Genomic DNA, 23,475 nt, shown 5'->3' on the forward strand with positions numbered 1-23,475 from the left:
GTCTGGTTGCCATAATCTTGGTTTTCTAGATGTTTCACTGCATCCCAGCTTTTGCACTTTCTTCTTTCACCTTGGCGATAAGGCTCCTCAGCCCTCGCCAAACTACATCTTCATGATTCCATGGCATTGAGCCGTGGAGGGTTAAAGCGGTGCCAAACCGCGTTCTTTCTCCCAAGGCCGGGTTCCTTTTCCGTGGCTCTTTAAGCGCAAGAGGAGGTTCTTGTTTGGGGTTTTGTTCCGCGTGTGAAAGGGAGGCCATGCCGCTAGAGGGCTCTGGCCATTGTCAAAAAAAAAGGAAGAGAGGAGACACACACGCACACACACACGCAGAGGGGACTGCTCGTTTTCCCCCCTTTTTCTGCCGCTGACGAGTTTTGGGGGCTGAACTTCCCAGGTCAGAACCAGCGAGAAGGGAAAAGCCCTGTTGTTGTTTCGCCTGCTTGCGTTGCAGCCGCCGACGCCTTGGCTCGCTTCGGATTTGAAGAGCTCTCCTTTGGCTTTCCCGCCCGCCCGAGCCTTTTTTTCCTCCCTTCTTTAAAAGGGCGAGACTTTCCAACTCTTGCTTCAGCCCGGAAGCCACGAAAAAGACTTTGATTTCCAGGTAAAACTCCCGACGGTCTGGGGCTTGGGCGAAAACCAAAGTCCAGCCAGGCAGCCAGGCAACTTCCTCGTTTGGAGGGGGAGGAGGGAGGAAAATGTAAATACAAATAGACATAACAGAAAGGAGGAGACGTCTGGCTCCCCGTCCCTGCGCGCCTTCGCCCCGGCGCCTTTCTCCGGCGCCCCCGCCGCTTCCCCCGCCCGGGATTGAATCCAAGACATCCGGATGGTTCCCAAAAGATAATTAATAAGAGAGGTTTAAAAATAAAGAGGGAAGGGGGGGGGGGGGTAGGAAAGAGAGGCCTTTCCAAACGTGGGGCTGACGTAGGGCCTGACGTGGACTGGGGAGGGTTTGGAGGGACTACTAGGAAGCATGGTCTTTTCTTCCCAAGTAAGTGCCTCTAAAGGAAAATAAATATCTTGCTGCCATGGCTAAGCAGTTCAGCAGGTGAAGCATTGCCCGAAGAGGGTTTTTTATGATGCTCCTCCAGGTACAAGAGAAGCCTCACCTGTTGAATTTTTGGGCCCTTACTAGGGCCCTTCCACACAGCTCTATATCCCAGAATATCAAGGCAGAAAATTCCACATTATCTGCTTTGAACTGGGATATATGGCAGTGTGGACTCAGATAACCCAGTTCAAAGAAGATATTGTGGGATTTTCTGCCTTGATATTCTGGGATATAGGGCTGTGTGGAAGGGCCCTAGGAGTCCATCTTCACCAAGCATGGGCAAACTTGGGCCTTCCTCCAGGTGTTTTGGACCTCAGCTCCCACCATTCCTAACAGCCAGAGTCCCCTTCCTAAGAGGCTGAGCGGGGGAAAAAAAGGGGGCCTGAGGCTGTTAGGAATGGTGGGAGTTGAAGTCCAAAACACCTGGAGGAAGGCCCAAGTTTGCCCATGCTTGATCTACACTGACCGCTTAATCCAAAGTGAAACCCGCAGTTGCACTGTGCAGATGATGCAGCACCCACCCCCCGCGCTACACTGACCATTTAATGCTGTTTCAAACCATTATTGAAAAAAGGTAGGAAATCCTGGAACCAGTTTGAGGTCCCAATGGTGGCAACACTAACCACAAAGCGCTTATGCGCATTAAAGGCTTTCTTTTGCACACTACAGTGAGTCACTGAGTTTTCCAGGTTGTATGGCCATGTTCCAGAAGCATTATCTCTTGACACTTTGATTCCCATGGCCCAGGGTGATGGAATCATGAGACATGTGTCTTCAATAAGGTCTTTGGGTTACCGTGAGTTTTCCAGGCTGCATAGTCATGTTTCAGAAGCATTCTCTCCTGGCATTTTGCCCGCATCTATGGCAGGCATCCTCAGAGGTTGTGAGGTCTGCTTGAAACTAGGCAAGTGGGGTTTATATATCCAGGGTGGGAAAAAGAAGTCTGTCTGTTGAGTCAAGTGTGAATGTTGCAATTGATCACCTTGGATTGCATTTAATGGCCTTGCAGATTCAAAGCCTAGTTGCTTCCTGGGGGAATCCTTTTGTGGGAGGGGTTAGCTGGCACTGATTGTTTCCTATCTGGAATTCCCCTGTTTTCAGAGAGTTGTTCTTTATTTACTGTCCTGATTTTAGAATTTTTAAAATATTGGTAGCCAGATCTTGTTCATTTTCATAGTTTCCTTTCCATATTTGAGAACACAGAAATGCTGGACCACTCTAATAACTATCAGGTCACAGAGAAGCCATTGAAATCAGCAAGCATGTGGACAAGTTCAACAGAAAAGGAGGAAACCATGAACATGAACAAATTATGGCTGCCAGTATTAAAAACTCTAAAATCAGGACAGTAAATAAAGAACAACACCCTGAAAACAGGGGAATTCCAGACAGTGCTCTTTTTTGGAGTATCCCCCAGACTTTGCTTATCTAATTTCAAAACAAACTGCAGAGCAGTGGTTCTCCACCTGTGGGTCCCCAGATGTTTTGGCCTTCAACTCCCACAAATCCTAACAGCTGGTAAACTGGCTGGGATTTCTGGGAGTTGTAGGCCAAAACACCTGGGAACCCACAGGTTGAAAACCACTGCTGTAGGGTGTGTTTGCAGCATGCAGCATCTAAACGCCATACACTGAAGCTGCCTTCAAACTGCAATAAATGGTCAGTGTAGATGTGCCCTTTGTTGTTTGAAAGCACCTGGGGAACCATGCCTGGGGAGGCAGGAGGAGGAGCAAGGCTGTAGGTTGGAGCATACCTCCCATCCTTCCTAGTCACAGATGATGCTGGCCAGAGATTATGGGGGCTGGAGTCCCAACAATAGAAAGCTTTTTCATCCCAATGAGAAGAATAAAAGTAGAGAAACCAGGATGATTTCAGAGAGGTGTTCACCTGTAGGATCAGGAGAGAGAAGATGCTCAAAGCAAAGTAAAGACTTTCTGTATATATTTCAGATTTCAGTATTAATGTCAAAAATATGTAGTATGATTTTACATAAGATTTATGCTATATTAGAACAGTAAAGACAAATATCACTTAAGTAAAATAAACATTAAATATTAAATAACCAAACAAAAATAAAATAAGGTGTTAACACTAAACTAATCTGGGAATCTGCTATTGCAACACATCCAATGAAGTGGTTTAAAACCAGCATAAAAAAAAGATTGAAGGCCCAAGGTGACGGGGTTGGTCTTGGATGCTGAGCAGGGGACCCTTATTCTTTCAGAGGCCACAGCCTTCTGCAGAAGTGACTGATGTATTTTGCTGAGATACAGTGGGCCCTTCTGGACCCATGCCAGAGACCTGTCTACAGGGACATTGTGCAGGACAATTATGGGACTCTACTCTCGCTAGGTAAGGACCTTTTTATTTATTTCTTTTTTCTTTATTTCTTTTTTTTAAAGGAGATTTTAGATTTGAGATTGCAAATTCCAGGTTCCTTTAAAAAAGAAGTTCAGACCTGAAATTCCGAATCCAAGATGGCTGGGGATAATTGTGTTGATTTCTGCTGGTTTAAGAATATGCTCATTTAGAATTACATAGAACTCTTGATCACAGGATTTCTGTGTCAACCCAGAAGAAAGCATGTTGCTACACCAGCAAAATTTGCTCTGGTAAAAATGTATCGGGACCAGATGGTCCTTTGTAAGGTTCTTAGAAAAGGTTCTGAAGACTAGGAAAGGTTCTGAAGATTAGGAAAACTCCATTCTGTTGTGGATGGCAAGATGATGGGTGGGTGGAGTTATGCACACATTTCCTATCTCCATATAAGTCAGAGAATTAGTCACAGTGTATGGTGGCTACGAACAAAGTGAATAACTCGAGGAATTCCCATAAAATTCTTCCAGTTAGACAAATGTGAGGAATTAGATTAACTAGAATTTGCAGCAGCTGCCCCTATCGCCTTTGCATAGCCTTCTGAACCATACCTCAGTGTTAGTCTTCTCAAGGTGACAACTTCCTTCAACCCATCAATGCTCTTTGAGTTGCAACATCTGCAACGTGGGCTTAATTTTTAAAATGTGTTATCAAGGATTTCATAGTCAGAATTACTGGGTTGTTGTGAATTTTCCGAGCTGTGTGGCATTCTCTCCTGATGTTTCACCCATATCTATGGCAGGCATCCTCAGAGGTTGTGAGGTATATTGGAAAAGAATCAAGTGAGGTTTATATATCTGCAGAATGTCCAGGGTGGGAGAAAGAACTCTTGTCTGTTGGAGGCAAGTGTGAATGTTACAATTAATCACCTTGATTAGCATTGAAAAGCCTTGCAGCTTCAAGGCCTGACTGATTTCTGCCTGGGGGATGAACCAACCTGGACACAGCATATCATCTGAGAACACAGAAATGCTGGACTGCTCTAACAACCACTACGTCAGACTACACAGAGAAGCCATTGAAATCCACAAGCATGTGGACAATTTCAACAGAAAGGAGGAAACATAAAAATGAGGCAAGTGGGGTTTCTCCCACCGTGGACCTTCCACAAATATATAACTTCCCTTGTCTAGTTTCCAATATACCTCACAGCCTCTGAGGATGCCTGCCATAGATGTGGATGAAACGTCAGGAGAGAATGCACAGAAACCCAATTTTTAAAATGTTTTTAATTATGCTGTTAGATTCATTCTAGCCGGACTAGCTAATGCCCCATAAAGAACACAATGATCCCAAAGTTTCAAGGTAAAGTATCAATTGAAATCTAAAGTATACGTATGGAAATAATGCCTCTTTCCCTCTATGCTGGCTTTATTCTCTTTCCTTTGGTAGATGGAGGAAATATGAACTCCAATCCACAGCCTGGAGGTACTGAAGCCATGCAAACCCAGAAGCAGGTCCTGGGCCGAACCAATGGGTCTTCTTTCCCAAGCCATAGTCAAGCTGGGCAGCAAGGGGAGGATCCAGGGAAAGGATGGGCCAAACCACCTCTTCTTCCTCCAGCGCCAAAGGACAACCCTCCTCTCCCACCCCGGGTATATATGGGGCCCAGTTCCAGCTTGTGCGTACAATGTGGGGAGAGCCTTGCCCAGGCTCAACAGAACCTAGTCCAGGCTCAGCAAAGCCTTGCCCAGGCTCAACAGGGCCTTGCCCAGCCCCAGAAAGCATCCCGCTTGGCTGATAAGCTGTACCCATGCGCTGACTGTGGGAAGAGCTTTGGCGTGAGCTCTCACCTTACCATTCACCGGAGAATCCACACTGGAGAGAAACCGTACGAGTGCAGCGAGTGCGGAAAGCGGTTCAGCCAGAGCTCAACCCTGGTCCTCCACCGCCGCATCCACACTGGGGAGAAGCCTTACAAGTGCGCCGATTGTGGGAAATGCTTCTCTGTAAGTTCCCACCTCACCAAGCATCAGAGAGTCCACACGGGCGAGAAACCCTACGAATGCCAAGCGTGTGGGAAAAGGTTCAGCCAAAGCTCCACTCTTATCCTCCACCAGCGAATCCACACCGGAGAGAGGCCTTATAAATGTGACGAATGTGGGAAAACCTTCAGTGTCAGCTCCCACCTTACCATCCACCAGAGGATCCATACCGGGGAGAAACCGTACCGCTGCATGGAATGTGGGAAGTGTTTCCGACAGAGGTCCGGCCTCAGCACGCACCAGAAAACCCACATGATCCTTGTGAGGCCTTACAAGTGCCCACCTTAAGACCAGGCCCTGAACCAGCTTGCCAAGTCACGTCAAACCTTTGTCTAATGATACAAAACAACAATAAGACAGAGACTGAACACATTCAAAAGTCTCTGCTTTTGGAAATACAAAAATTCACCAAACTGAAAAACTATCCAGATTTGTTTCTGTAATGTCAAACAAGAATGGGAAAAGACATATGGAAACCTTAATTTGCCTTAATTTGCATGCTTTATTGTAGATCCACCTCTGAAGAAATGAGGAATTTTGTTCAACACATTTGTGGTGATAGTTTAGAATATGGGTGTGGGGATTCTTGAGACAATAGAAATTGATAGGCGCATGGGAGATGGAGTCTGGATACTACGACAATGGCTATTTCTTTTTTTAAAAGTTACTTGTTGAGCCTGCCTTGACAGTAACATTCAATGGAGCTGGAAGTCTATCCATGTTAGAGGCTTTCAGTTTTTGGATCAGAATTGGTCAGCCTTTTGCCCATTGCTGAATATTAGCAGAATCTCACTCCATTTCATAAAAGTCTGACAGCCAGTATATGAGACTTTGGGTACTGCTCATTGGGTGGATCCATCCCTCACTGCAGTATACAGAGTTAAGACCTTTCAGAGGTGACCTTTGTTGGTTATTTGTTGCATGAGATCCAGATGCGGTCACTCAAATAAAACACTTCTGTGTCAAAAGAGATGGCATTTCCCAAGGAAGCCCATTTCAGTATTGCATTCCCAGGGACACTGCCATTGAGTTTTGCAGGCTGTATGACCATGTTCCAGAAGCATTATCTCCTGAAGGCTCCCTCCTGAAAGCCTTTGACAGCAAATTGAACATTGCCATTGTGTCTCCAGCTAGCTTTCTGGAGAGCTGCCTGAAGAGCGTGTTTGTCCATCATAACGTGTGTCACAAACACTGACTGGCTAGTGCCTGTGACGTCATGGAGGCTCTTTTACTTGCCGCCCTTTTTCTGGGGCGTTCCACATGTGAGGAAACATTTCTGTAAATATTTCAAAAGGAGACAGTGAAGAGATTAAAAGGGTGCAATGCCAACAAGACTATAGATGCTTCTTTGCAGCAATGCTCTGCCATTTTACAAACCTGTTATTTTGCTCTGTGGCTCCATCTGTTATTGTTTTAAAAATGATTTTTATTGTACTTGTCGGTTACTTTCTGTATTATATGATTCTAAGCCTCATCAGTAAGAAGGTTAGGGGATTGTTTGCATTGGGATTGAGGCACAGATAATAATATCTCAAGTTGCTTGTTCAAATACAGTCAGCCTTCCACATTCAAAGGAGTTAATGGCACAGGACACTGGTGAAAGTGAAAACCTGGGAATAAAGAAATGTCAGTTTCTTTACTTAAGAGAACACCTTGTTAGGAATTTCTTTGTCCTTCAGCACAACTCTGAGGTCAGTATCTGCTGGAAGCTGGCTATTGATCCACACTGGGGGAACTAGAGATTCCTAGGGATTGCATTTTAATTAAATCTACAAAGTCAGAGACAAGTTTAGAAAGCATGTCACCCTCTTCTTCATAATATGTGGGCAGCATATCTGTGTTACTGTTGTTGGATAAGAACCAGACCTTAGGCAAAGTTGTTGTTTTTTAGACTGCAGTTTCCAGAATTCCCCCAACCAGAATGTCTTAGTATAATGCTTGCTAGGGGATTTTGGTCACTGTAGCAGAAATTTCTCTGAGCTCGCACAGATATAGCACTAAAGAAGCAGTCTATTTTTCATTCATTTCCAGTTGTCTGGATGCCTGTTAGATAGCTGAACACTCCATTTACGAGACAATTGTAGTTTTAATGGGTTCTTCCTTTCCATTTGTATTTTTTTCTTCTCAACGGTCATTTATATTTCTTCACCCACAAATCTTGCAGTAATGCCTAGCTTCATAATTGCCATGGCTTCATTCAATGTGTATTAAAATTCAAAGAACTGCATGGAAGTGTTTTGTGTGGTCATTTTTATATCACAGGTGAAGCTGGAGACATTAGTTTTTTTGGGATGACATTTCAGAATAATGGAATGGTAAGTGGAAATGCAAATTTAGTGGAGGCTGTCATTGTTCGAGCCATGAGGAGAGGCAGGTAACAACAACGATAATGATGATAGTAATAACTATTAAAGAGACGAGGGATATATCCCCCTCCACAGTTGTCGTAATCCCTTGCCAGTGGTTATGCTGCCTAAACTGGTGGGAATTGTAGTTTCAGCCACAACTGGAGAGCCATGCATTCTGTAAATAATTTCTCTCAAAATGTTGAATTGTGGTTCCCAGTATCCTTAGCCACCAGAGTCCTGGGAGATGCAATTCATCACTATCTGGAGGAATTGCCTGCATAGGAGAAGATCCAGAACATGTTACTATTTCAACAATGTAAAGCTTTCCATACTTACTGCAAAGGATCATTTGATATGAAGTCAGCTTTCGAAAATCCATGGCTACCCTAACAATAACTCCCAAGAGCCTCCGGTCATCAACTGCATTGCTCAAGTCTTGCAAACTTCTTTGCTGTCCAGGCTCCTTCACTGTCCAGCCATGGTGTGGCATGGATGAACCTGACTTTTGAGGCTTGGCAATTTTACTTATTTCCTTTATAGCTACTTACTAAAAGATCTATACCACTGAATTCAACAAGTTTTGTTCCCAAGTAAGCATTCAAGGAAGGAATAAAGGAAAATCTAGTCCAGGGATGGAAACTGTAACCCTCCTGATCTTGTTGGACTGCAAACCCCAACATTCTTCACCTATTAGTTAGACCTGCTGGGACTTGTATTCCAACAACATTTGGAGATCCATCAGATCCCTCTTCTCAGTCCCTTTAGGCAGCAGCTAACACTATGTAACACTATTTGAAACATTTTCTGTTTCTAGTTTGAAAGTACAGTAGAGTCTCACTTATCCAACATAAACGGGCCGGCAGAACGTTGGATAAGCGAATATGTTGGATAATAAGGAGACATTAAGGAAAAGCCTATTAAACATCAAATTAGGTTATGATTTTACAAATGAAGCACCAAAACATCATGTTAGACAACAAATTTGGCAGAAAAAGTAGTTCAATACGCAGTAATACTATGTTGTAATTACTATATTTACGAATTTAGCACCAAAATATCACGATATATTGAAAACATTGACTACAAAAATGCGTTGGATAATCCAGAACGTTGGATAAGCGAGTGTTGGATAAGTGAGACTCTACTGTATTATTTCCTGTTTAATTGTGCGGTACTTACTTTGAAAGTAGTTGTCATACTCCAGAAGCTTTGTTTTCGTGGCTGCCACAATCTACGTTGAATTTGTTGAATTCATTGAAAAACTATAGCAAAATGTGCTGCAGGATGTCCTGCAAAAACAAACTTTTTTACAGTTTAAGAAAACTTTTCCATGTTTTTAGGACTGGGAAATGACATTTTTAACCCAGGAACATAGAAAATCATGGTACATAGTGTTATGAGAGATGGGAGCAGGTTAGAATTCTTTGCAACAGGCAGTAATCCTTTTCCACAGGGCACTGACGTTACTGGGAAAAAATACTGGTTCTGAATGTCACTCCACCACCTTTCACAAGGTTTAAATATTGAGGTGATTTCCCCAAAAGGGCCAACTTTTTCTCATTTCATGTATATGGAGCACTCAAATTGCATCATCTATGGATTGTTGACTCCCAAGGTTTTGGGTAACTCACATTTGCAACTGCGGCCTGTCCACTGGGAATAACAAATATTTCTAAAGTTTTACAGGGTTATCTTTCCTCTGCCTTTAAGCACAGAATTTCTTTTTGAAAGTTCAGACATTTCTGTTGCTTCCTCTTATCCCTAGAAGGGGATTATATATCAAACTGCTCTTGAATAGTTTCTTTTTGCTGGCTGCATGTTACCACAATTACACATTTCCTCTGTTGTTGTTGTTTTTAATGGGGCCATTTATATTCAGTGTTAACTAATGACTGAACATCATCCCTCTGTTGTAGTGTGCCTTCAGGCCATTTCTGACCTATAGTGACCCTATAGTAGGGATATCCTGGCAAGGGTCATTTATAAGAACTAGGTTGCTTTGAGTTTTCCGGGCTGTATGGCCATGTTCCAGAAGCATTCTCCCCTGAAGTTTCACTCACATCTGTGGCAGGCATCTGCAGAGGTTGTGAGGTATATTGGGCTTTATATACAGTTTCTGTGGAATGTGCAGGGTGGGAGAAACCCCATTTACCTAGTTTACAACAGTCCTCACACCCTCTGAGGATACCTGTTATAGACAAGGGTGAAACGTCAGGAGAGAATGCTTCTGGAACATGGCCATACAGCCCGGAAAACACACAGCATCCCAGCGATTCCGTTCACAAAAGACTTCAACAACATATTCAGAAGAAGTTTGCCCATTGCCTCCTCTGAGGCTGAGTGTGTCACCTACCCAAGAACACCCAGTGGGTTTTATATGCCCAAACATATATAAGAAGGCACAATGGTGTTGCTTTTCTTAAAGGGAGGGATTTCTGGATTATGGATTTTTTTTTAAGTTGGCAAAAGAACTATTTCCAAAATTCGCCTTTTATGGGAAATTTCCTTTTATCCCCAGCAGGGGAAGCTAGGATTCACATGTCACAATCACACAGAAACCATAGAGACAAACGTGACAACAGCCGAATGGAAGTTGTCAGCTCAGTGACCCCAGGAAATGAAAGGCAAACGAAAGCGGATCTTGAGATAGATTGCTGCCTTTTGTTGGTGTGCTAAATGTTACTGTCATGCCAAATTCTTCATGAAGACTGAAAAAAAAATTGAGATAGCTGAATTTCATTTCAAAAAAAATCAAAGCTCTTCCCTTTTAGATTAAAAATGCAATAAAGCATGTATTGTGTGAAATGGATCCACTTTGTGATTACAGTTAAGATTTAGGGTGCATCTGCATTGTAGAATTCATGCAGTTTGATACCACTTTAACTGCTATGGAACCTAGGGAATTGTAAATTTACAAAGTTAGAATTCTCTGCTAAGGAGTGCTGGTGCTTTACCAAAGTATAACTCCCATGACTCCATAATATTGAGCTATGGCAGTTGGTGGTGTAAAATGCATTGATTCTACAGTGTAAATCAGGCATGTACAAACTTCGAATCTCCAAGGTGTTTTGGACTTCAACTACCACAATTTCTTACCTCCTGCCTTTTCCTTTCTCCCCTCAGCCGCTTAAGCATTTCAAACGTGTTTACATTGATTCAGAATTTGTGGATACAAGGGTTGACTGTAATTGCTTGGTTGCCTACAGACTCCTAGTGATTTAATTAAAGTTTTAGTCAAGCCTAGTATCCTACAGTAGCGAAGAGATCAAACTGAAAATTTGGATCAAGACAGATAAACTGTGTGTGTGTGTGTGTGTGTCAGGAGCGATATGAGAAACTGCAAGTTGCTTCTGGTGTGGGAGAATTGGCTGTCTGCAACGATGTTGCCCAGAGGACGCCTGGATGTTTTAACATCCTGTGCAAGGCTTCTCTCATGTCCTCGCATAGGAAGCTGGAGCTGAAGACGGGGGCTCACCCCGCTCCCCAAATTCGAAATGCCGATCTTTTGGTCAGCGGTCCTGCTGGTACAAGGGTTTACCCACTGTGCCACTGGGGGCTCCAACCTATTTGATGGCCATAGATAAGTCATTATCTGCCTCAGTTTTGCTGCCTGCAGCAGGGGTATAATACTAGCCAATCTAAAGGAATGTTGCTGTAGTTACACATAAGGTATCTGAATATCTTTCATAGCTGAAAGCACTTCATAAAATGACCACATCACATCAGAAGATGATCTTGTTGGAGATTGAAGATGATAGATGGAGGCCCAGAGGCACCCCACAGAATGATGCCCCACTCAGCTTTGCAGAACAAATAACACAGGAATGTTTACTAAGTCCAAGAGATCAACAGAACAATGGTATTTACAATAGTCCCTCAGTTTGCTTACAGAAATCAGCAGTTACTGTATAAACAATTCTTTCATAGTCCATGGATCTGCTTCAGTGAAGATCAACAGCCAACAGGGCCTCAGAAATAGTCAGGCCTCTCTGAGTACAGATCCATCTTCTTTCCAGTCAGTACTCAGTAGACTCACGCACACACACACAGAAAAACCTGTTCAAACTGGTTCTCCAGCAGCAGAATAGCAACAGTTACAAACCAATTCCCCAGGTCCTTGCAAACTCAGCCAATCGGCTTCATGTATTTGATTTTTTTTCCAGTTAACACATATATAGTATCTTTGCAAACCCTGACTAATACAATCTGACACCATCATATCTTCTGTGACATTCTTCACGTTGTTATTTTCATTTCAGATTGCTCCTTGGATGTTCTTGGGTCTGTCTGCTACAAACCATGCTTGGAGTGAACCAGATTCCATTCCTGGCACTGGCAACATCCTTGCATTGCTTTCCTCTTTGTTCTCATTATATATATTTTAAAAATTCTCCCTGGAGGGGGAATAGGCCTCTTGGGAAATGTGACGATAATGACCTTTAATTGAAACAACTTTCTAAGAGAATGGTTAGAAAGGCAGGTCTCTTGCCATTGCTCCGCCTGAAGCATACATAAGCTCCAGGGAAGGGTTGGCAATGCCTCCGATCCTCCTACCCAGAGAGACAATGGGTTAATTAGCTCTCACTGGATGCCATTAAAAGTTTCCACTTTTTGAAAACAGTCCTAACTGCCAATAGCCTCTCCGGAGATGGAAGAAGCAGCTGGCATGTTCACCTTTGGTTTGCTGCCAAGAAAGGCATCTCCTCCCCTTCCTTCTGCTCCTCACGCTCTATTCTGCTTTTTTGCAGCAAAGGCATTGTGCATTGTCTAAGGCTGGAGCAGATGGTGGGAGAGGACTGGTGGCAGCCAGTTCTCAGTGGAGGCATGGCCCATGTGCACAACCACTTTATTTCCTTGATGCCAAAAGCAGAGTCTAAATACAGCAAACAGCCAATCTGTGCTCTTGGGATACCCAGTTAGTGAGCAATGACCAGAGATCTTCATACTGACAGGTAACTATTTTTCAGGGGATTTCAAATCATTGGGTCAGGAAGCATTTAAGGAAATTGCATTGTAACCGTGATTGCAGGACAAAGAAACTGGTGGCAAACAGGAGATACAGATGGTTCATCCACACAATGATGACTGCTGACCATTTCCATATGAATAATAACCCACATATATGTGAACCAACACACACATATAGAAGTGGACCCTTGGTATCAATTGGGTTTTTTTTTACCACAACTCATCTACACATTCCAAAATCTGTAGATGCTTAAGCCACATTATATGCAGTGGTGTCTTTTATATAAAACGGGAATCAAAAAATATTTTCTAGCTGTGGATTGTTTAATCTGTGGATGCAGATCAATTGATACAGAGACAGACAGATGTACCCCTCTCTCCATAAATGTATCAAAAGATCTTTGGGGATCTTTCCACACATGTAAAGTGCTATGATTCCACTTTAACTACCACAATCTGGAATTCAGTAAGGCAGTTATTAATGTGTAGCCCAGAGTTGAACATTCCTGAATAGTTTGCATTCATGAGTCCTACATATCCCCTAATTTAAGGCAACTGCAGTAGTTATAGTTGATAGAGAATTCTGCCCATTTCCCCATCCTATGGAATTCTAGGTTTTGCAGTTTACAGAGAATCATTTACAGTTCTTAGCCAGAGAGCTCTGCTGTATCACCAAACTAAAAAATCCCAGGATACTTTAGGATGTTTCTATAACAGTTAAAGTGGAATACATTTCAGCCCTCCATACCCATGGATTTAACCATTCATGTATTGAAAACGATCCAAAATACCCCCCCCCCCAAAAAAAAACCCATTGATTTTGGCTTTTAAAATAAGGGACACTGTTTTGCTATTCCTTTGTATATAATAGGAACTGAGCATTCAATTTTGGTATCCACAGGAGGTGGAATGAGGGGGTTGGAACAAAATGCCAGTGGATACCAAGAACCAATTGCAGTATGTAACATGATCTCAAACTGACTTAATTCTAGGACAGGTCTGGAACTACGCCCCCTTACCAGCACAAGAAAAGCAACTAATATATATTAAAAAATCATAAAGAGTTGTATGACAATTGATGTGGGTTTTTCAGAGACGATGGGGAAGAATGCTCCTATCTTTCAAGGAAATGGGCTCCAAACCTCTGCTTGACTTTACATTGACTCTGCAAGCCATGACATCTTTTGACAGATGCTGTGTACAATGATCTTCTGAGGAGCAGCGCAGTTAATAAGTACAATTACAATTTTATTTTATGTTGTGGTCAAGGATTGGCAAGACCAAAAAATATTACATCCACTTATAAAATGTACCAGGCAGAAGCACAGTCAAAAGCACACCCAGTTCTATCTTGGGGATGTACTGTTCCTATAAAAGGGTGGGAATCATGTTTCTAAAATCCAAGGACTGGAATCATGCCGTCTGTCAGATATTCTTGGGCTCCAACTCCCAACATTTTTTATCATTGCTATCTCCTGAAACTTGCAGCCTGGTCGCATGATTCCCATCCCTGGAATAAACAATAGCCTGGAATGAGGAAAAGAACAGTTAAGTAGCTGACCAGTCCAGAACCTGGAAAAGTTACTTTCATTGGACCATGGTTTCAATGTTGGTTGGAGGCTTTTGGGCATGATAGCACAAAGAAACTAACTTCTCCAGACAAAACCCAACAATTGTTTGTGTAGAATCACAAAATTATAAAATTCTATCATGTGCCATTTGTCATATGTAGTGTTTCATAATAACGATTGTACATTTCCTCAGCTCTACTACAGATCTGGTCACCTATCGGGAATCTGTATCAAGCCTTTGGTTATTGAATGAAACCATGATTCATGGGATCAACAGCAGTATGTGTGAAAAAGACCTTAGAGTCCTCATGGACAACAAGTTAAACATGAGCCAAAAATGTGATGCGGCAGCTAAAAAGGCCAACGAAATTTTGGCCTGCATCAATAGGAATCTAGTGTCTAGATCCAGGGAAGTCATACTACCCCTCTATTCTGCCTTGGTCAGACCACACCTGGAATCACACTGTGTCCAATTCTGGGCTGGAAAGTGTCCAGAGGAGGGTGACTAAAATGATCAAGGGTCTGGAGAACAAGCCCTATGAGGAGCGGCTTAAACAGCTGGGTATGTTTTAACTGCAGAAGAGAAGGCTGAGAGGAGACATGATAGCCATGTATAAATATGTGAGGGGAAATCATAGGGAGGAGGGAGCAAGCTTGTTTTCTGCTGCCCTGCAGACTAGGACGCGGAACAATGGCTTCAAACTACAGAAAAGGAAATTCCACCTGAACATCAGGAAGAACTTCCTCACTGTGAGGGCTGTTTGGCAGTGGAACTGTCTCCCCCGGACTGTGGTGGAGGCTCCTTCTTTGGAGGCTTTTAAGCAGAGGCTGGATGGCCATCTGTTGGGGGTGCTTTGAATGCGATTTCCTGCTTCTTGGCAGGGTGTTGGACTGGATGGCCCATGAGGTCTCTTCCAGCTCTATGATTCTATGATTCTAGGAATGGCATATCATGTCACACTGATTGTGCATCCAATTCAGTATTGTTTATGCCGAAGAATTTGGAAAAATTAACTTTTGTTTGGTCCAGTAATTCCCAGAATGCGCCAGCCACCATGGAGGGTGTCCTTTTCTGGATGAGATATTATGGAAGTTGTAGACTGCCACTGAATACCAGGTCCTGTAAGCTATATGCCAGATAAAGAAACTGTGAAAAATACCTCCATGTATTCCTTCCCTTAAGAAAACCCAATGAAATGTATGGAGTCACTATAAATACATAGGCAACTTGAAGGCACAGTCCTAAAAAGTAACCCTTTCAAGCTGTTGTGACTATCAGAGGCTCTCCATCAAGGAGACATCTTTCATACAACATGTTACCAAAGATTCTTATTACCAGAGGTTGAATCTGAAATAAACCGCATGTAATACAAATAGATAGAGTTATGATCATCCTCCAAAATTCCACTGAATGCCATATATTTCCGTAGTTAAGGAATACAAACACATACTGTTTTATTTCCTGTAGAGAATGGTTAAATAGCAGGAAAAGGCTCGGACAGCACCATTAAGGTCCACCACCTCACCCCTTTTTCAGAAGCCTCATAAACTAACCGTAATACTATTAAGCCAGTTTTCCCAGGTAACATGTATTGGGAGTTGAAGTCCAACACAGCTAGAGGCCGACAGTCTCTGGGAAAGCTGCCAGAGATTATAAGAATATACCCAAGGCTGCCCACTTGATTATTTTTCAATATGGCAGTAAAGAATGTGCATTTCCAGTTTCTTGTTACTGAACCCAAGAGCAGCTCTGTTCGATCATAGTTTGAATGAACTTTCCTAAAGAGATCAGCCAGATGCCACTGGGGACAAGGCCATCAAAGTAACAGATTTCTCCAGTTGGTTCCTCCCAGCAAGTTGTGTATACTTGTACTGTGGCTATTATCCATGTTGGACCACTGGTTCATATACCCAGCATTGTTCAAAACTCCCCAATGACTCATAAAAAGTTCCTTCTCAGTTTAGCATTAATGGAGGATCCTTCAGATGGAAAGGCAAACAGTCGAATCTGTGACTTTATCCAAGCAAAGCATGTTCTACCACTAAATGTCAGGCAGGCTAGGGATGCTGTTGCAAACATCACAGCAAAGGCAGCTATGCCCCCGATCCTCAGCCCAAAACTCTTGATTTAATATATCCCAGACACATGACACTTCCATGCTCCACATTTGAACCTACAGGTTGCCTCACTTACGCATCAGCTCCTGAAATATTATTATTTTATTATTATGTTTATTTATATCCTGTTTTTCTCTCCACAAGGAGACTCAAATATCTGCCCCATAGGAGTAGACATCCTGGATAAAATAGTGTTCCAAGCCACAAAACACTGCGGTGGAACAATTCCAGGCTGGACTGCAGGCTGCCACACCACTTTTGTCAAATACATCACAGCCTCTTATTGCCCAATGTCCTATGCTGTGTGAGGCTGCATGGACGCCTCTGAAGCTGGATCCCCTTTCCAGGCTGCAACCGACCCTTCTCCTGTCGTCTCCCCCTTCCAACCCACTAGGTTGCCATCCCCAGGAGCTGGATCCCCAGCTTTCCAAGCAACAATGGCACTCTCAGCTGATGGCTCTCCAGTCTTCCATGCTGTAGTGGTGCCAGCAACATTGCCTTCGATGGCCGGCACAGTGCCAGCAACATTAGGCTTCTCCTTCCAGTCAGTAGAAGAAGTGGTTGGTGCCATGGCGCCTGGGGCCTCGGGCTGCCCACCTTTCCAGGCAGTATGGGTGGTCATGTGGCGCTCCAGCAACGTGCGGTGGGAGAAGTACTTGTTGCAGATGCAGCACTGGAAGCGTTCGGGGCGGTGGGTGCGCATGTGGACATTGAGGGAACTCTTTTGAGTGAAGCGCTTGCAACAAATAGAGCACTGGAAGGCACGCACCCCTGTATGGGTCACCATATGCTTGAGCAGGTAGTCCCTCAGGGAAAATGAGCGCCAGCAGATGCTGCACTGGTGGGGCTTCTCACCTGCCGGGGAAGAAAGACAACAGTGTTTAAGTTTTGCATTTTGGTTGATCTATGCTTTATTAACATGCTGCTGGAGACAGGCACACACAACACAGTAAGATTGGCTAGAGCAGAATATTGTTCTTGCTCAGTTCATGTTTTATAGCATTATTTACTGCATACACATTGCTGTAACTGAACACCAATAGTCTGTGTATTTGCAGCTGCCCCTCACCATTATTGTGATGCTGATGCTGCTAAAAATCCTGCAGCTAGACTGAAGACAAGGAGGAATTTGTTACCAGGAGCTTTTCCCCCCAAAGATTTTGTTACGAAGATATTATAAGTATATAATGTATGTATACAATGGGTTTGGGTTTTTTCCAGGAACCTCTGTGGATACCAAAATCCATCGATGCTCAAGTCTCATCATATGCAGTAAAAAGGTATCACTTATAAGGTAAAAGTAAAGGTTTTCCCCTTACATTAAGTCTAGTCATGTCCGACTCTGAGGGTTAGTGCTCATCTCCATTTCTGAGCCGAATAGGCGGCATTGTCCATAGACATCTCTAAGGTCATGTGGCCAGCATGACTGCATGGAGCGCCATTACCTTCCCACCGGGGCAGTACCTATTGATCTACTCACATTTGTATGTTTTTGAACTGCTAGGTTGGCATAAACTGGTGCTAACAGTAGGAGCTCACCCCGCCATTTGGATTCGAACGGCCGACCTTTTGGTCAGCAAGTTCAGCAGCTTAGCAGCTTAACCTGCTGCGCCACCAGGGGTATCCCTTATATAAAGTGGCAAAATCAAGGTTTGCTTCTTTGAAATTTATTTTTAAAATTTCAAGCCATGGATGACCGAATCCATTGATGCAGAATCCATAGTTACAGAAGAGCAACTGCATATAGATACCTGTTAACAAGCTCTCTGACAAACAAATTCCCCTTTTACAAAGTTTTATTACTTTTTACAACTAAATTCCTCCTTGTCCTCTGTAAATAATTAAAATACTGAATGATATGGAAAAAATCAGATTGCACAGAAATTCTTAGCAATAAAACATTTTCTCTTGCCCACTCAGGAGCCAACACGGGGCAGCAAGTGAGCAAATGTGGCTTTTTAGGTGTTGTTGGTCCCTTATTCTATCACCACTGGCTATGCTGGCAAGGGCTGATCGAATATGTAGTTCAACAAGATCTGGAAGGTCACGTGTTATTGATTCTTGCCTTAGCATTTTTTTAAGCAAGTGATTTGTAGTGCATGTAGGTAGTACCAGATTCAATCAATAAATCACCATAAATACTACAGTAGAGTCTCACTTATCCAAGCTAAACAGGCCGGCAGAAGCTTGGATAAGCGAATATCTTGGATAATAAGGAAGGATTAAGGAAAAGCCTATTAAACATCAAATTAGGTTATGATTTTACAAATTAAGAGCCAAAACATCATGTTATACAACAAATTTGACAGAAAAAGTAGTTCAATACGCAATAATGTTATGTTGTAATTACTGTATTTATGAATTTAGCACCAAAATATCACGATATATTGAAAACATTGACTACAAAAATGGCTTGGATAATCCAGAAGCTTGGATAAGCGAGGCTTGGATAAGTGAGACTCTACTGTACGAGGTAGCTTTTCTATGCAACCAGGCATGACCTCAACATTACATTTTCCTTGTGCCTTTCCTGCATCTTATCACCATTCATCCATCTTTTAAAAATTCCCAATAGTTGGCTTCCAGATTTGTTTGGACTACAACTCCCACCACCCCACACAATTTGCAACAATGGAGGATTTAATGGGAGTTGTATTCTATCCATCTACGGGAGTCACTCTCCCCTAGTCTTGTAAGGTGATCAAACTGTGAACAAGTTCATGATGTGCCTACTACTGTCCACAGAAGGCCTTGCTCTGCTCTTCCTCACCCAAACCCAGACATTCCAACCCTCTGTATGTGCATTACCGGAATGGATGAACATATGCTTGGTGTAGTTTTTGCGGGAGCTGAAGGTTTTCTGGCAATGGCTGCATTGGTAAGAAGGCTCAGAGCACCGTGAGGGACCTGGCTGTTGATTCTGCTGCTCTCCGCCGTGCATGGCGCCCGAGCCCATATTGCTGGGGCCAAGCTGCACCATGTTAGTGCCACCTGCATCCTGCTGCTGTGGTTGCTGCTGGATACTGTAGAAACTCTGAGCCACCCCACTAGGTTGGGGCAGATGAAACTGGAAGATGCTGGTGGTGCTGGTGGCTGCGTTGGCACTGCTGACTTCGGGTTTAAGCTCCCGTTGGATGCCCAGTGAAGAGACAAAGGCCAACCCCCCACCACTGTTAGTGCTGCGTGGTGGGAATGCAGAAGAGGGTCCGCCCAAGTCTGGCTTGAACTCCCCTGCCAAGCTTCTCAAGTTGGAGATCTCCAAACCACAATCCGAGTGGAACTTCTCCCTGTCTCGGGTGACAGAAGCTGTAGCCTCTTCATTGCTTTCTTCTCCCTGCCAGGAGGGGATGAAGGACTCTGAAAAAACATCCTGGTTCCCAAAAAAATCCTGTCCCTCAGCAGTGGCATAATCCATGTGGATGCTCTCCTTCCGGTTAGCACCACTAGTGTTCCCAGAATTCTTTGTATCTGTCTCATCAGGAAACCCAGCAGGGAAGTTAGTGCTCCCACCACACTCGGCAAAGCAGCTCAATTTGCCTTCTGGTTCTGAAGTGGCAGTAGTTGCCACCACACCTTCCCTGCTTTCCCTGCCTGCTTCCTCTTCGTCCTTGATGATGACAGGCATTACTTCAGACAGCTGGAGCCTTACCGGCTGACGCTGCTTGCGGCTATGGCAGCTGGGTGTTGCCTCTGCTGGGTGCAAATAAGCCCCTCCAGCTTCCCCATCACTGATGCCCCCCTCGCAAGTGGCTCCTCTCGCCTCCCTGTGTTGGGAAGAGAGCAAGTCCCGCAACTTATAGCGCACCTCTGAGGCGCAAAGCAACTTGGGAGCTTCAAGGTGAGTGGCCTCGATGTCACTAGGTCGTGAGACACTGGCAATGGCCTCTTTGGAGGTCAGCTGCTCTTGAGGCTTGGCAGGGAGAACCCTGGGGATAGAGAGGGAGACTGGTGGAGGAGCCGTGGGGGGCTTAGGGCTGCGGCTCTGAGAGATGATCTGGGTGCATTCGTCAATGACGGTCTTGATCTGGAGGATGGAGGCCGCTGTGAGGATCTGCAGTGCTTCGGATTGGGCCACCACCAGTGAGCCGCTGTACATGAATTCCACAAGCTGGCGTACCACTTGGCTAGGCACCACCGGTGGCACCTCGATCTCCGAGTAACCCAGCAGCAGCTTGTCATGGAAGAAAGGGCTGCCGGCGGCCAGCACGCACCGGTGGGCACGAAGAGTAGCCTCCTGAATATGCACTGTTACATCGCAGAAATGGCCACCCAGCCTCTGCCCATTCAGGGTCTCTAGGAGAGACTTGCTGAAGTTCTGGAGGTGGATGTAATGGACAGCTTCAGCCATGCCAACCTGTGTCCTATGGCCAAACCCTTCTGAAGAATAGTGTACATCAAAAAAGGAGAGATCTTGCGAAGAATTCTATAGTACGATCCTGAAATATATGATGGAAAGAGGAAAAGTAAAGCAGATGTAAAGGGTTTTATTACAGTGGACCCTCAGTATCCACAGAAGGATGGCTCAAGTACCCTTCACAGATACACCCCCTCTTCTAAAATGCATGCTCAACTCCCTAATAAAAATGGGAGATAACAGAAAAAAATATACACATTACCTTGTTTGATAAAGAAGTCAATTGATAACTTTGTAAAAAGAATGGGAACCATTTATAAAGAAAAAAGCAAACGTAAAAATGCTTGAAGATTGAGTCAAACAATGAGATAGCAAACTAGAACGAAAAAAAGTCTATAAAAGATTAACAGGAACATAATATTTTCATCGCATGTCTTAGAGGTCTAAAGTCCATTTTAACCTTTTAATTTTATTATTTCAATGATTGTTTTTTTAGTCAGGAGGGTGGAGACAGGTAGTTTTTTATGTTTTAATATCTGAAAGATTATTTATAATTGATATGTATATATTTTTATAGTTTTATAATATTATATTTTACTATTGTAGTTATTGTCTGAATTTTGCATTGAACTATCACCATAGTTGTAAGCCACCCTGAGTCTTTCTTTGAGGGTGAGAAGGGCGAGGTATAAGAACAGTAAATAAATAAATAAATAAATAGTTTTCATTGGTGCATAAAGTGGTGTAAGTCATATATGGGGAAATTCTTGTCTTTACAAATTGTACAACAACACTCATATTGCTGAAAAACCTAATAAATATATATTTAAAATATGCAAGATGAAGTCCAGACTAAAAAGGGCATTTGGCAGTTGTGAACTGTAACCTCAGCAACCACAGACAGTATCATCAACAGTAGAGAATGGGGAAACAGAATGTGTAAGGGGTCCAGACAAACCATATCCCAAAATACAAAACATGGACAATCTTGCATTTTTTCAAAACTGCAATAACAACTAACTATACCTCTGTATCAAAGACAGACATTAAGTCATCCTACTATGGGACTAACTCTCACGGGGCTGAAAGGTGTGGAGGTCCGACAACATCTGCAGGATCGCAGGGTTATCTATGCCATGTTTTTCTAAACCACACAATCCTGGCACAGAAGAGGGGAAGAAGAGAAATAAACATTCAGCACTCCACAGCCAAATCATTTCTGATAGTAATGATACAAAAGAGGTTTGGAGATTTGGGGGAGAGGAGCTCAATGGAAAGCATTTTGCTCCTATTTCCAGCCATTGTTTTTTTCCCAATGGAAAGAAATACCTCTGAATCAATACAGGCTGAGTATCCCTTATCCAAAAATGCTTGGGACCAGAAGTGTTTTGGATTCTGGAATATCTGCCTATAGGTAAAGGTAAAGGTAAAGGTTTTCCCCTGACATTGTCTAGTCGTGTCGACTCTGGGGGTTGGTGCTCATCTCCATTTCTAAGCCAAAGAGCAGGTGTTGTCCGTAGACACCTCCAAGGTCATGTGGCCAGCATGACTGCATGGAACGCCGTTACCTTCCCACCGGAGCGGTACCTATTGATCTACTCACATTGGCATATTTTCGAACTGCTAGGTTGTCAGAAGCTGGGGCTAACAGCCGGACAGGAGCTCACCCTGCTCCCCGGATTCAAACCACTGATCATTTTGCCAGCAGGTTCAGCAGCTCAGTGGTTTAAAATATATAGGCGACAGGGTATAAGTCTAAACGCAGAATTCATTTACATTTCATATACATCTCATCCGCATAATCTGATGGTAATTTCATTCACAATATTTTAAATAGTCCTGTACATGAAACAAAGTTTGTGTCCAGCAAACCACTGGAAAACAAAAGTCTTACAATCCCAGCCATTTTGGATTTGGGAGGATTTCGGATTTCTGGATAAGGCAGGCATGGGCAAACTTGGGCCTTCCTCCAGGTGTTTTGGACTTCAACTCCCACCATTCCTAACAGCCTCAGGCCCCTTCCTTTTCCCCCTCAGCCGCTTAAGCGGCTGAGGGGGAAAAGGAAGGGGCCTGAGGCTGTTAGGAATGGTGGGAGTTGAAGTCCAAAACACTTGGAGTAAGGCCCAAGTTTGCCCATACCTGGTGTAGACCAACACCTAGTAGTCCAATGCTCTCAAACCATGCTGGCTCTTAAAGGCACAGCCTACTTTCTCTTAATTGTATGCTTCCCAGGGCTGAGCCCTGCCTGCCCTCTTCCCCCCTCAGTGGGAATGATTGACAGTCCTCTGGAGTCCCGCCCCCCAATAAGGAAAAAGCAACCCAAGCAATCACATTACCTGAGAATCCTAGGGGATCAGAGAGCAATGGGAGCCGGAGGGGGCGTGTCCGTCAAGGCGTTGTGGGCGTGGCTTCCGAGGGGCGGGGCCCTGCTCGCTTACTTCCTGTGACCTCCTCCTTCCGCACACGTCCCCATCCCTCCGCCTCCTCTCCCAACGCTCGCCCATAGAGATAGAAAAATTAGAGCCACGCACACAAGATCAACCAGCGGGTTTCATGCATGACCCTATGGAGAATGAAAGAAGCACATTCACCCATCCCATTGGCAATTTAAGGAGAAGTGTTCACAACGTTCCGCCAGGGGGAGCCAGTGCTCACCAAATAGCAGATCCTAGGATTTCAATTCAAGCCGAATGATAGTGAGTTG

The 23,475-nt window shown here is 43.8% G+C and overlaps 2 protein-coding genes across 4 annotated transcripts; one reads left to right on the plus strand and one right to left on the minus strand.

Annotated features, from left to right (window-relative positions):
- Positions 1 to 96: 96 nt before the first annotated feature.
- LOC100565190 (zinc finger protein 239) lies at positions 97 to 7,639 on the plus strand. 2 transcript variants are annotated; one of them, XM_062957503.1, is made up of 3 exons: positions 100 to 601; positions 3,276 to 3,403; positions 4,820 to 7,639. In XM_062957503.1, exons 2-3 carry the CDS (start codon positions 3,304 to 3,306, stop codon positions 5,698 to 5,700), a joined length of 981 nt encoding a protein of 326 aa, XP_062813573.1. In that variant the 5' UTR covers positions 100 to 601; positions 3,276 to 3,303; the 3' UTR covers positions 5,701 to 7,639. The 2 variants fall into 2 exon arrangements, with proteins under 2 accessions (XP_062813574.1, XP_062813573.1); XM_062957504.1 differs by lacking the exon at positions 3,276 to 3,403 and having other exon boundaries at positions 97 to 601.
- Positions 7,640 to 13,955: 6,316 nt separating this feature from the next.
- Positions 13,956 to 23,265, minus strand: zbtb45 (zinc finger and BTB domain containing 45). Of its 2 annotated transcripts, none has more exons than XM_003224514.4 (3): positions 23,108 to 23,265; positions 19,226 to 20,853; positions 13,956 to 17,272 (listed from the first exon to the last, which is right to left on the minus strand). In XM_003224514.4, exons 2-3 carry the CDS (start codon positions 20,763 to 20,765, stop codon positions 16,713 to 16,715), a joined length of 2,100 nt encoding a protein of 699 aa, XP_003224562.1. In that variant the 5' UTR covers positions 20,766 to 20,853; positions 23,108 to 23,265; the 3' UTR covers positions 13,956 to 16,712. The 2 variants fall into 2 exon arrangements, with proteins under 2 accessions (XP_003224562.1, XP_062813576.1); XM_062957506.1 differs by lacking the exon at positions 23,108 to 23,265 and adding an exon at positions 22,375 to 22,705.
- Positions 23,266 to 23,475: the final 210 nt, after the last annotated feature.

The sequence above is a fragment of the Anolis carolinensis genome, chromosome 6 (assembly GCF_035594765.1).
Source record: "Anolis carolinensis isolate JA03-04 chromosome 6, rAnoCar3.1.pri, whole genome shotgun sequence".
Taxonomy (NCBI): Eukaryota; Metazoa; Chordata; class Lepidosauria; order Squamata; family Dactyloidae; genus Anolis; species Anolis carolinensis.

What these genes read in the sequence shown, in the direction of transcription:
- LOC100565190 (XM_062957503.1), top strand. Translation starts at nt 3,304, where the DNA reads ATGTATTTTGCTGAGATACAGTGGGCCCTTCTGGACCCATGCCAGAGA. An exon ending in TGGGACTCTACTCTCGCTAG is followed by an intron (nt 3,404 to 4,819) that starts GTAAGGACCTTT and finishes TTCCTTTGGTAG; the next exon opens with ATGGAGGAAATATGAACTCC.
- zbtb45 (XM_003224514.4), bottom strand. Translation starts at nt 20,765, where the DNA reads ATGGCTGAAGCTGTCCATTACATCCACCTCCAGAACTTCAGCAAGTCT. An exon ending in GCATATGTTCATCCATTCCG is followed by an intron (nt 17,273 to 19,225) that starts GTAATGCACATA and finishes CTTCCCCGGCAG; the next exon opens with GTGAGAAGCCCCACCAGTGC.